General features: G+C 33.9%; 1 protein-coding gene across 1 annotated transcript in view; it reads right to left on the bottom strand.

The window, feature by feature from the left end:
- Nucleotides 1-367: 367 nt before the first annotated feature.
- LOC145245626 (acid-sensing ion channel 2-like) overlaps nt 368-13,751 on the bottom strand; it is a 40,849-nt gene continuing 27,465 nt past the window's right edge. The window contains exons 5-7 of the mRNA XM_080107193.1: nt 10,680-10,794; nt 4,041-4,132; nt 368-501 (exon numbers count right to left, since the gene is read on the bottom strand). Of these exons, the coding sequence (XP_079963319.1) occupies nt 368-501; nt 4,041-4,132; nt 10,680-10,794 (341 nt within the window). The remainder of the gene's footprint in view (nt 502-4,040; nt 4,133-10,679; nt 10,795-13,751) is intronic.

A 13,751-nucleotide genomic window follows, 5' to 3' on the forward strand; every position in this document is an offset into this window, starting at 1 on the left:
TTGAAGATTCAATTCTCAACGTGGACGATACTTAAAGTTCAATTGCAAATTACTTAGGATTTCTACCCAGTCATGGCTGACGGAGCAAGAAAATGCTACACTCTTTTGAAATTCCATGCAGACTCCTGAGTTCAACTGAAATATTCCAAAGTTCAACAAAAAATTTCCTGAGTTCGACAAGATACACCTGGAGAAGGTCGACTGAAACGTTGTGAAAATAACACTCAAGATGGGAACAGTTGTTTAAAGAATCCAAATAATATGAATAACAAGTGTGCAAAACATAAAGTTAGAATCTTATTACAAATGTTCAAAGTGATTGCCAGTTCCGGAAGCGTTGACGTTGCGACACAAAGAATTTGTACATTTATGAGGATTTATAAATATGATTTGACAGTTGATAACACTTGTTCAATATAAAAGTTAAGATCAGTTCCACTACTTCAAAGATGGTAATGAGGCTGGCACCAAGAAAGAGACCCATCTGACCTCCAAATTGACCTGTAAAAACAGAGAAAGAAAATAATTCAATTGTACAGCTTTATTTAATTCAATTAATCCTATGTCTGTAAATCATCCTTCTTTTTTATTGTACAGGAACCAGCAGGAGTTATTACCCTTTAATAAACAACAACAATATGATAATGATAATAATAATAATTTTCCTATATGCTATTAAACTAATGATCTTAATGGAATATGACTAGTTAACAAAAGAGGAATAGGCAGAGTACACATTACTAAAGCAGTAGTTTTTACAATGTCAATACAAGAGTTTGAATTTCACTTAGTCTAAAAGATTTTTAAATCTGGATATGTGTTTTATAAATTTAAATAAATTAACATAACAGAATAATATAAAAAAACACATTACATAAATATTTATTTTAAAATTATTAAACTTTTTTTGTTAATCTGCAAAAATAAAATAGAGATAAAGGCATTTGACATTAGTTTAAAGCAAATTTTTTTAATGTCAATAAAATCAATACATTCATCATGGTTACTTACTCTCTAATGCAAATACTAAATAAATAATTTTTTCCATCAAATTTCATAAACATTTTTTCTTCATACTATGATGTGGTAGAAGTTAGATTAAAGATGGAAATTGACATACTCAGATACTCTAGCAATGCTAAAGAGTATTTATAAACTAGTAATAATCATAATAATGATGATGCACTTGTTGTATGGAGTGCTAAAGCGCTCTGCAACTCATCGAAAATGAATGTACATGTGTGCACGTGTATGGAGAGGGGCATCAGACATAGTTTTGGTGAAAATCAGTAAAGTTTTAAAGGGTGCGATATCTCGGGAGTCAACAACTGATGCAGACAGTTTGTTCTAGGTTTTGGTTGTTCTAAGTGTGGAAAAATGTTGTTTTTTTATTACATTTTCACCCCAAACAAGACACATTGCCACTTTGATGTAGGGGGCTACAATCAGGAACATAAGCATCAGGGGTACTGTGTAGGGAGTTGGGCAGCAAGATGTCGGTTCACGTTACACTTGAACTTCTGCATGTCAGTACAGTTGGGGAAGCAGGGACCTGGAAGGGAATTCCAAAGTCTAGCGGTTCTGGGGAAGAAACTACTGGAATAGAAGGCTCTCTTACATCTAGGGATCGCTACTCTGAAGGGGTGGGATTTAGCTGCTTGTCGGGTTTGTCGGGGGTATTTACATTGAGGGGGCACAAGTGCTTGCAGTTCGTCAGAACATTCACCGTTAAGTACTTGTAGAACAGGCAGAGGGATGCAAGATTTCATCGATGGGACAGAGGCTGAAGCTTAGATGACAGTTCAGGACCTATCAGATTGGCGACTCTCTTTTGAACCTTGTCTAGGAGCGAAAGACTAGTGGCAGATTCACCAGCCCAAATATGACAACAATATTCCATACATGGGCGAATGGTGGCCTTATAAAGGTATAGGATACTTTCAGGCGTTAGTAGCTTTCTAGCACGGTAGAGAGGACCTACCTTCTTTGCAGCGGTCCTGGCAATACTCTCAATGTAATTGTTCCAGCTCATGTTTCCTGTGAACGTTAGGCCAAGGAGTTTAAAAGATGTACTTTCAGATAAAGAGTCATTGCCGATTGCTATTGGTGGTAGAGAAGGTTTCTTGTAATTATTGAAGGAAACAAGTTTAGTCTTGGCAGCATTGAATGTGACCATCCATTTTTGTCCACATTCCACTACAGATTGGATGTCATCCTCTAGTGTTTCTGCCATTTCTTTAGATATGTGTTTATCTGTTTTCTTGTCATGTCTGTTATAGAGCGTGGTGTCATTAGCATAAATATCCATCTCACAGACAATTTTGTCAGGGAGATCATTTATGAATATTAGGAATAATAGAGGTCCAAGGATAGACCAGACCCGTGAGGCACTCCTGCATTTATATCATATTATTTCGATGTACGACCGTCAAGGACAACCTGGATTTTTCTCTTATCTAAGAAGGATTTAATTATGTTATGTATTCTCCCGTATGATCTGATTTTCCTGGAAGACCTTCATGCCATACCCTGTCAAAAGCCTTAGATATATCTAGAGCTACTGCTCTACCTTCCTCTGTTTTGTCCAGTGAATGGTATATACGTTCTGAGATTACAGTTAGAATGTCTGCTGTGGAACAGGCTTGCCTAAATCTATATTGTTGGTCAGTCAGAAGTTTAGCATCTGTAAGGTGATGGACTAGAGCTTGGTTAATTATGGTCTTAAATATTTTAGCAAAAAGTGGGAGGAGGCTAATGGAGCGATAGTTTACTGGGTCAGTTCTTTCGCCAGAATTCTTGACAACTGGTACTACAGAAGCAGTTTTCCAGCAGGAATACTTTTTTAATAGCACAGCCGGGATGAGATCAGGTGCACATGCTTTTGCAGTGTACCTGAGAAGAGGTGATTTTCAGATCGTCTAGTGTGGCGTCTGTGTACAAAGGAAAGTCAGGGAGGGGGTGGTTAGCAGGGTCCAGTGTGGAGTTGGAGGCAAACCGTCTGGCAAGTATGTTAGCCTTCTCAGTTACAGAGCAAACAACCTCGTGATTGTTGGTTAGTGAGGGAATTGTTGATTGCCCATTATTTATTACACTGTTGTAGATTTTCCAGAAGTCACGAGTTTCTAATTTCTGTGCTTCAAAGTGTTTTTTGGTTTCAGTAAATTCTGTAGCTATTTCTTTCTTACATTTATATACTTCTGTCTGTTTGAACTGGACTTATGTTGGCTAAATTTGCGGTACGCATACTGCCTTTGCGCTATGGCAGTTGCACAAGTAGAAGTAAACCATTGGGGAGAGTGGGCCTTGCTATAAAATTTGCGCATGGGAACATGTGCTTCAGTTTGCCGTTTTGAACCATTCATTCATACGATTAGATTGTGACTGTGGTCAGAGGTTTGAGTCATGCGACATGCAAAACGATTCTATATAGCCACACTGATGATTGTTAATAAACATCAAACATATTTCTATGGATATTAAGAATGATATTTATTAAGAAATTATTAATAATTTTTTTATATCTCTTTCTATATAAAGTTAGGTATGTGTATATATTTATATGCTTGTAAACTAATAAACACAGTAGCTAAGCACAAGATGGTTAATGTGGGCTATATTTAGTTTACTTTAGTTTTGTGCTAGACAGAAAATGGATTGCAAATCTCTTGAAAATTTAGATGCCTCCATTTTTTTGTGAAATTTAGCAATAGGTATTAGAGATCAATTAATAGATATTTGCTAAATTTCTGTTCATTGGAATATTTTGAGGGTTTTAGTGGGCATAATATAGACACATCGTCCCATTTGAAAATTCAAATATGATTTGCACCGACAACAATAAAGCAAGATTTCCTAAATTTCAATTTTTTCTTAAGATTATTACTCAGACATTTCTTGAATGAAAATCATGTAATGGATTTTGATCACAATTAGAATAAGGATTCTAGATATTCCTTTTCTATGCATTCACAGAATATTAATATTTTACATCTGGAGGATGTATCTATTTGCACATGACATGTCAAATGCATTTCACTCACCTAGGATTGCATCTCTTTCATATTTTGGCACTTCTGATACTTCTTTTAAGACAAAACTTTCATAATAGATCCGAACTTCAAAATCTGTTGGGCTTTAAAAGAAAAAAAAAGAGAAGGCATTTTTTATACTCATAAGTCCCCCCCCACACACACACACTTAAAAAAAAGAAACACAAACAAACTTTTATACTAAAAAATTCCAGGAAAATATTTGTGAACTCTGGAAATATCTTCATTTTTTACACCCAAGGAGCGTATTCTCTAGCTTCAGTCCTAGCAATGCGTGTCTTTATTGCATTGGGAAATTAATCTATTCTTTCCTTAGCAATTAGGTCTGTGATTTTATCCCTTTGTGTATATTATTAAATACCAGCTTACATGTTTTTTACTCTTATTTTATGTTTGTTATCAACAAACTTTATGTGAGAATAATTGTATTTGTGTGTACAAGCTGATTGGGCTACATGTGATAATTTTATTTATATTTTTTTCTTTCTGAAACATTTGATGTATTTAATATCAGTAAAGTGCAACAGATGGCTGTTTCTATGTTTTATTAGTTGGTTTGAGAGCTAGAGTCAATGGACGGCTGGAAAATATTATAATATTTGAAGAGATTTACCTGCATTATAATTTGCAACAGATTAAAAAAAATTCGGATTTTTAGATCATTGCTCTTTAAATATGTGGAAGTAATGGTTAGCAGAATCATAGCAAGCGTTCTGACAAAAAACGATAAAAAAAAAATGCAACAAGATCCGTGCAAATCAATACAAACCTTGACGAGAGAAATGAAATTGGAATGGTGACTATGAAGAAAGCACCAAATGAAGATCTTTTCTTATTCTCATATAAGAGTTTCAAGGGGGAAGTGCTCACTGGCAAGGCAAAATAGAATTGCCTTATGAAAATCAAGATATGCCTTAACAAGGTTAAACCAAACATACTCTTCTTGTCAGACAAGAAAAACTTCTGCTAGGACGAGTTACACAGCGCATAAAACAATAGTTAGTTAGTCTAAAACCATGAAAACCAAATTCTTTAAAACTTCTTTGGGTACGTTTCCAGCAAAATTCAGTTCACATCTTTGAAAAAGAACTCAGAATCATTTCAGATATATTGAGTTGCTTTTCACTGTTGTCAGGTGGAAAGGGTATGGGAAAACCGTATGTGTGGCATTAGGACCCAGCTCCATTTCACACCTTGGGAAAATGTGGAAGTGGCTGTTTGAGAACTTCTAAGGTTTCCCAATATCTGGCCTCCTAATTCAGCTAATTGCAACCCATGTGTGGGGTGTAGTTGAGAAAGACACCAAGCATGCCGTTTGCAACACAAAGGACAAACTGATTGCCAGAATCAAACTGTCGTTCACATGCCTCTTGAATGACACCATAAAAACTGTGTGCTTCATATTCATGTCATCTGTAAGGTGGCTTTTCCAAGGGAGCAACATCTGCCAAAAGATCCTCTAAGAGATGCATTTAGAATTTTGAGAAAACATCAATTATTGGTCCAAATATTTTTTTTCTGTCCTTTCCAAAGTCGTCGTCGTCATCATCATCATCTGTTTGATATCTATTTTACATTCTGGCATTTCTTGGACGGCATTTAGAAATTGATTTCTACACTAATCTATCTCCGGCCAATCTTTATTTATTAGCAGGATCTGTGGAAATTGCTGCTGGGCATTCTGTGGACGTTCAGCGTGAATGGAGACCCTGCGATATTATTGTAGCCCTTTTGTTAAAACTGTAAAAGTATTTATTGAAGTAATCTGGTTAATGCAGTGTCAGGATATATCTGGTTATTATGGCTTATCTCTAATATCCTTATAGGAGTCTGTGACATATTTGCATTGTATGGACGCTCAGCATAAACGGAAACCTCATGATATCATTATACCATCCTTAGATAGAACAGATACTACCCTTGGATCATAGTCAGAAGACCAAGAAGGTATATTTTAGTTTTATGTCCAGCCTAAAAGTGACATCATCTTTTAAAAATTTTATTTTATTTATTTTTTTTCTTTTCATATTGCATCTTTGGTGATTGGGAGATCCTATTTATTAAAAAGAAGGATGATAGAAGGTGATAACATTAAATTATTGTATCTATATATTAATTATTTAATATTTGTTGTATGTTATCCCCTTCTATCCTCCTTTTTAATAAATAGGATCTCCTGATCGAATAATTTATAATCTGGAAACAATGACATGTACATACATATGTTAAAGGTATTACAAAAAACAAAAAAAAAAAAAAAACAAAAAAACCCAAAGCAAAATTCACCCCAAAGCAGTAAAACTGAAGCTGGCCTGCCACAACACTATATATACAAATTTGGGCATATTTTATTGGTTTGAAAATATAGGTCCTTTTTTACCAATTGTCATAAAATTTTAACTATAGAATAGTATTACAACCTTCAAAAAGCCTGCAAATTAGCATGTGGTTTCGTCTGAATTGTGTAGAGAGCTATGTGACCTTTGCCCTTAAGGTCGCACATGAAGAGGATCCTCCATAATCCATATTTTTGGAACTTTTTGGAGCCATAAAATGTTTTAATCATAGTCATTTGTTTTCCTAGTTTTGCATATGAGTTACATGATATCTGATATTTCCCCCCCAAACCTCTGGCTTTGATAGAGGGGAGACTAAAACTTGTTGCTATGATTTCAAATGATCTGAAATAACAGCAAGGGAAGACATGATTCCAAATATTTCTCATATGTTATATCTCCTCTCTTTGGTTTTCATACATGAAGTAAATTTCACAGTCTCTAAAGATTATTTGATTCTAGAGATATTCATAATCGTATGGCTAAAAGAGGGGAGATATAACATATGAGAAATATTTGGAATCAAGTCTCCCCTTGCTGTTATTTCCAATCATTTGAAACCATAGCAGCAAGTTTTAGTCTCCACTCCATCAAGGCCAGAGATTTAGGGTTATATATATATATCTTCTATACTCCTATAAATTCGTTTTTCTTTTGTGTGTATTGATATCCGTATTAAAAACCCTCTTTTCTATTTATTTAAAAAGAAAATACAATTTTCTTATATATGGGTTGTGGAATTGCATTCACTAGCAAAAGATCTAGCTAATTTGCATATTCTTTTAAACATTCATTTTAATTAAATCCCTAATAGTTGGTTCGGTTTCCTAATGGGATAATCATCTTTAGTTAACTATTACGTGTAATTATATTCATGCAGATATTCTACATGATTTATACTTGCATAATATTTGCGTAAAAAGTTTATAGTAAATACAAAATTGTTTCCATATATATTTATGTATACGTATATATTTTTGTTTAACAAATTTTGCCTACCAATCTCCCCTTGAGTTTTTGGTCTACAGACAGGAAACTTTATATATAAGGCATTTGAATCCATGCAAAACTTTACATTTGGGGTTTAGCACGGAAAAATCGGTGCAAAAGTGTGAAAATTTAAAAAAATTAAATTTTCCAAGTGATGGTCGAATGCTTAACGTAGTATGTATTGGTTCATGTTTTAATTTTTAGCCTTGCAGTAAACATGTTTTCATAGCCCAGTCATTCACGGCAGAGGCAAAATAAATCGTGAGCTGGACGTTTTGGTTTTGATTCTCGGTGGTGGTGCATGAGTCTTTTTTTTTAAATACTTTTTAATCATTACTATATATTGCATCCAATCTATCTATCTATCTATCTATATATATATATATATATATATATATATATATATATATAAAAGTGAAAATATCTGTTTGTCTGTTCTCTATGGTAGTTAAGGAAGACTATTATACAGAAAGGCATTACTTTACATATTCACACTTTTTAATATATACATATGCACATAAAGTTATGAACAGTACATAGGGCCTGGGCAAAGCCGGGCGGAACTGCTAGTATATATATACTAGCATTTCCGCCCGGCTTTGCTTGGGCCCTATATATATATATATATATATATATATACCATACTTTGGGGTAATTGTGCCAAGTCTGGGATAATTGCGCCAACTAGCTAAAAGTGCTCTTTTGGCAACCACGCATATAAAGAGCACTTTTTTTCAGTTGGCGCAATTATCCTGAATTTGATGCAATTACCTCAAAGTATGATATATATATATATATATATATATATATATATATATATATATATATATATATATATACTACAATACAAGTTCCATAAAAAAATATTTTTTATATCACATAAAAATATATGTATCTCTTGAAACAATGAACTATTTAGATATTTATAATCGATATGAAGGGGGGAAAAATGTGCACATATCCAAATTAATCACAGAAACCTTAAAAGACAATGTTCAGTCGTTAGTGGAATGGCTCGTAAATGGAGGATAATATTTAATGCTACTAAGACTAAGCTTCTTTCCTTTAAAAATTACAAGAAGATTCTCAACCACTGATTGCCATGACTAATAACATCCGACATCAGAGTTCATCGTTCAAACTCTTTCTTCAGCTTAACATTCACAGGCAATATGAATTGGAACAAATTCATTGAGAACATTGTCCAAGTTGCTGTAAAGAAGGTGGTCTTCTTGTACCATGTTTGAAAGTTGTTTATGCCTGAGAGTATCCTGTATCTTTACAAAACCACTATTCGCCCATGCATGGAGCATTGTTACCACATCTGAGCTGGTCTCACCCTTTTAGACAAAAAAGGGTTATAAAAGAGTCTCCAATCTAATAGGGGAAACCCTTCATACAAATCTGAACTATTAACCAAGCTCTTGTCTCATCGCTGCAATGTTGCATCTCTGTACCTGTTTAACAAGTACTTTAATGAATGTGCTATGGTGAACTTATAGCACTTGTGCCCACTTCATGTACATACCTACAACTAACTTGACAAGCGTCAACAACCACTACTTCACTATTGAGATCCCTAGATGCCGGAAAGCCTTCTATTCTTCCCTCAGACTGCTATCCTGTAGAATTCCTTCCCTGTTTTCTGCTTCCCTGACCATAATAACATGCAGAAGTTTAAATGAAATGTGAACAAGCATCTTTCTATTCAACTCCTTACATTTAGACATGGTCCTAAAAAGTAGTCTCTTATCCCCCAGTAATATATCCCTTGTTTGGGATGAATAAGAGTAAAAAAAAAAAGTCATACTCATAAAAATTAGCTCCGTTCCAATGACAGTTTATTGCTGTCATTTATTCACTACTAGCAAGCCGCCCAGCATTGTCCAGTCGTTAATGTGATATTTTGATTAATGGAAATTTCGTATTTATTATTATATTATATTGGACCAAATATATAGTAATGATTTAAAAAATTGCCACCACTGAGAATCGAAACCAAAACGTTTAGCTCACAATTTACTTTTTCCTTTGACGTTAATGCCTGAGTTATGAAGACATGTTTGCTGCAAGGCTAAAAATTAAAACATGAACCAATAGCTATTATGTTACACATGCATATTCGTAATGCCATTGTTCGACCGTCACCTGGCGAATTTCATTTGATTAATTTTCACATTTTTGCAGCGATTTTCCTTAGCTAAAACCCAAATATAAAGTTTCACATCAGTTCAAATGCCCTATATATTAAGTTTCATGTCTGTAGACCAAAAACTGACAGAGGAGTTTCGAAGGCAAAATTTTTTAAACAAATATATATACACACATACATAAATATATATAGAAAGAGGTTTGTGTTTCCTATAACCTTTTTATATATTATGCAAGTATAAATTATGTTGAATATCTGCATGAATATAATTACACGTAATAGTTAACTAAAGATGATCATCCCATAAGATAACTGAAAAAAAACTAATAGGGAATGAATTAAAGTGAATGTTTAAAAAAATATGCAAATTAGCTAGATCTTCTGTAGATGAATGCAATTCCACGATCCATATATACCAAAGTTGTATTTTTCTTTTTAAATAAACAGAAAAAAGGTTCGCATTTTTTCTTCTTGGCCTTCGAGCCAAGATCCTTTTTTCTGTTATCAAAGTATAATATCTGTTCAGGCAGATACTGCAATCAAAGACCATATGTGGGGTTGCCCCCACATATCAGACCATTGCTCTTGAAGCAGAAAACAGGGAAGGAATTCTACAGGATAGCAGTCTGAGGGAAGAATAGTAGGGGAAACCCTTCATACCAATTGTTACTATCCAGTTCCCTCTTGGGAGAACTGGTCCCCCTCCCCTCACTCTCCACATTAAAAAACGGTCTTGTGCCTAATTTGCTCAGTGGGGAAGCAAATAAATAACTAAATAAATAGAAAAAAGAGTTTTTAATATGAATATCAACACACACACACACACACACACACACACACACACACACACACACACACACACACACACACACACACACACACACACACACACACACAAACAAAAAGAAATTATGGGAATATAGATTAAGCGACTACAAACAATTCTCATTTTTTTAATATAATATTTTGCATCAACTGCTGCTGAGGGTATATATGGAATTATCTCCCTTAGTTATGCAATATTTAAAAATATATTTGAAACATATATTAAAAGAGAAACACGTTTCGTTCTAAATTTTAATAATTCATGAATCATTAATGCTTCATTCATTGATTTACACAAAGCATCAGTGAATTGCAAAACGTACTCACTTCAGTCCACTTTGTTTGTAATATGCTGTTGATGTCCTTGTGGTATATTTGATATGAGAACAACTTTGAAAACAATTGCAGTTCTTCAGAGCAGATTTATTCCGGTTAAATTCCACTAGAAGAAAAAAAATAAAAAAATGAACAAAACAAATTCTTATATCTGGCCATGCATCTTTTGAAGAAGCCCTTCCTGTTATTTTATAGATTAGCATGTCACGTTTAACTTTGAAATGGCGTTTTCATCTCGGACTAGATGAAATCAGTTGCAAAGAAACAAATATACACAAGTACACAGTGACCCTCTCAAAATGCCACCCATGCAATCGTCAATAAAATTCACAATCATTTCTAAAATCTAACCATATTTGGTACAAATAAAGTTCAATCTATCCCTGACTTGTCCACTAAATTTCAATCAAGAATAACGAACAGTATTTGTTTTAGTGCTGTTCGATGATATTAGAGGGTAACTTTGATGATCGCCTTTTCAGTAGGAGGTGTGTTTCACAGTCATTAGACCATAACCTCACCATATTTTTTATCTGTGAGGTTATCTCACAGATAATGTTAACAAAACAATTCCAAGATTATTCCTAAAACCATAACAACCCAAATTAGGACGAAAGGATTGTGATAAAACAAAGACTGTTGGAGATTCATGACAGGAACTTCATAGACAAGTCAGGCATAGATTGAAATTGATTTGTACCAAATATAGTTAGATTGCAGAAAGGATTTGGAATTTTATTAACAATTACAAGAGTAAAAGTTTTGGTGGTCATTGTATATCGCATCTAATTTTAGCCTTAAACTGATACATAATAAAAATAAGTTTATTAAATCCTTCCCTTCATCTATACGTCAGTCAGTCTGTTGCAAATAAGTTTGAAATCGCCTTTTCATCACAAAATATGCAAATTAAATGAAAGCAGTGATATAGAGGCGAATGTAAGTGTTTTCTTAGAAATGTGTACATATTTTACTGTGCACTAGAAAGAATGCTGTATGCTGATACTTGCCTGTGAAACGATAGGTTTTCTTATTCAGTTGAAGAATTGGGGAAATGTTATAGAAAGTAAAAGTTTGAGAGTGAGTGTTACCATGACAAACTGATGATCAGTGATTATAGTGTTGGAAACCCCCAGAAAAAGGAAACTTCTCAGGCATTGTTTGGGGAAAAAGAAGTAGGTACCATTCAAGTTTTTGTGGTACTTGAATAAGCATTGGGTACACAAGAAGTGCAGTGGAATTAATGGTAGGTTGAGAGATGATAACCAATTTGTATACAAAAAATGTAAGATAGTGAAGATGGATGAAAACTCAGATGTGGATATAATATATCTGGATGGTGAAGCTATTGAGGTTGTCGGAAAGTTTTGTTATCTTGGTTATACTATCGGAGCAAAGGGAGGAGCAACTTAAAAAGATATTTCCACTGACAGGGGACAGAATAGACTAAGTGTAGCATCAAAGCATATGCTACACTTTGTTTCTAGTCAAAAAGCTTTGTTGGTTTTGAACTTATCAGAATTCAAATGAATGCCAAATTGTTTCATTTTAAAATGAATGCAATAATGCAGTTTTATATTATGGAGATGTTTTGTCTTTTAGGAGACAGAAACCGGCCTGTGTATAACAATATATAGTCACATAATCCTTAAATTAGATTATGTGTTTTAAGAAGAAAATTTCAACTTTTAATTTTAAGCCGACAAAGGGTGTATCGGTTTTTTTGTTTTGTTTTAATTATTACCGAAACGAGAGAAAGAGAGATTGTTGGAGAAAGAGAGAGGAGGAGAGAGTTCAACAGATACCAGCACCACCTCCACCCCTTAAGGATGAGTCAGCGAGTTGGCGAGATCATTCAGTCAACACACTTTCTGGCCGCTTTTAGTTCCGAGTGCCAAGCGACAAAAGTGAACAAAGAAAGAAGGAGAGTGACAGGCAAAGTACGACGAAGAAGAGAGAGAGAGAGAGAGGGGGGGAAGAGAAAAAAAGAGATATTCTTGTGGACACTCTCGGCCAAGCCGCTGCGCTGAGCGGATGTGGAAAACTCTCATCTGGACAGCGAAAGAGGAAGGAAAATGACGTGATACCATTGAAGGAGAGAATGTTAACAAAGCAAATACGAGAGAACACAGTGAACCTTACAAATCAACATTTGAGTTATGGACCAGCATAGAGACAGACGTTGAAGATATTTTTTTTTCAATCAACCGCTCGAAATGAAAAAAAAAAAAGCAAAAACTGTAAGTCCTCTCTATATATATCTCTCTCGAGTGATGAATTGGTGATTACTTTATTTTGCAATTTTGTTTTCTGTTGTTATCTATTGATATATTTTTCATCAGCATTTTTAGATATTACAGTAAGATACCCCTCCCACATCTTCATAATTTGTTTTTTTTTTATTAAATCTCATTCCTCCTCCTACCATAGTCTGTTTTTGTAATAAAATTGATTGAAACTTTACCATTTGTGTTCGTGTTTTCATTGCTGTCATACCCTGCTCGTTTGTCTATTTTACATTTTTCTGGTTTCGAAAGAGTCTCCCTATTATCTCTTGTTCGGCAAGATATATCGAACCCAGGGATCATTTGTTTATTGTGAATTTCCTTCTACATTTGTTTCCTATTTGTAATAATATATATATATATATATATATATATATATATATATATATATATATATATATATATTGGTATATTTGGGCAGCATTTTTTGTCCTATACATGTTTTATTGAACAACAGGGATGATTCTTGTTTATTTCTCTTGTGATCTGTCTTTTTCTTTTCATTTGGTGGGCCAAGGTTCGAACGTTTTGTTCGACTGTAAAATGAAATTCGCTATTGCCACAAGCATTTTTCAACTCCCATGAGTTGTTGTCTTGCATTAAAAAATTGTGTTAAGTGAATTTATTGAAAAAATTTATAACAATCGTTTAAAAGCATTTAAGCTTAAACTTAATGGTAAAAACAGATTGCAAGAGAAACAAACAGAATTATCCCCGTTTTTTAACGATATATATATATATATATATATATATATATATATATATATATATATATATA

This window comes from Euprymna scolopes, chromosome 23 (genome assembly GCF_053919585.1).
Source record: "Euprymna scolopes isolate OS-2025 chromosome 23, ASM5391958v1, whole genome shotgun sequence".
NCBI lineage: Eukaryota > Metazoa > Mollusca > Cephalopoda > Sepiida > Sepiolidae > Euprymna > Euprymna scolopes.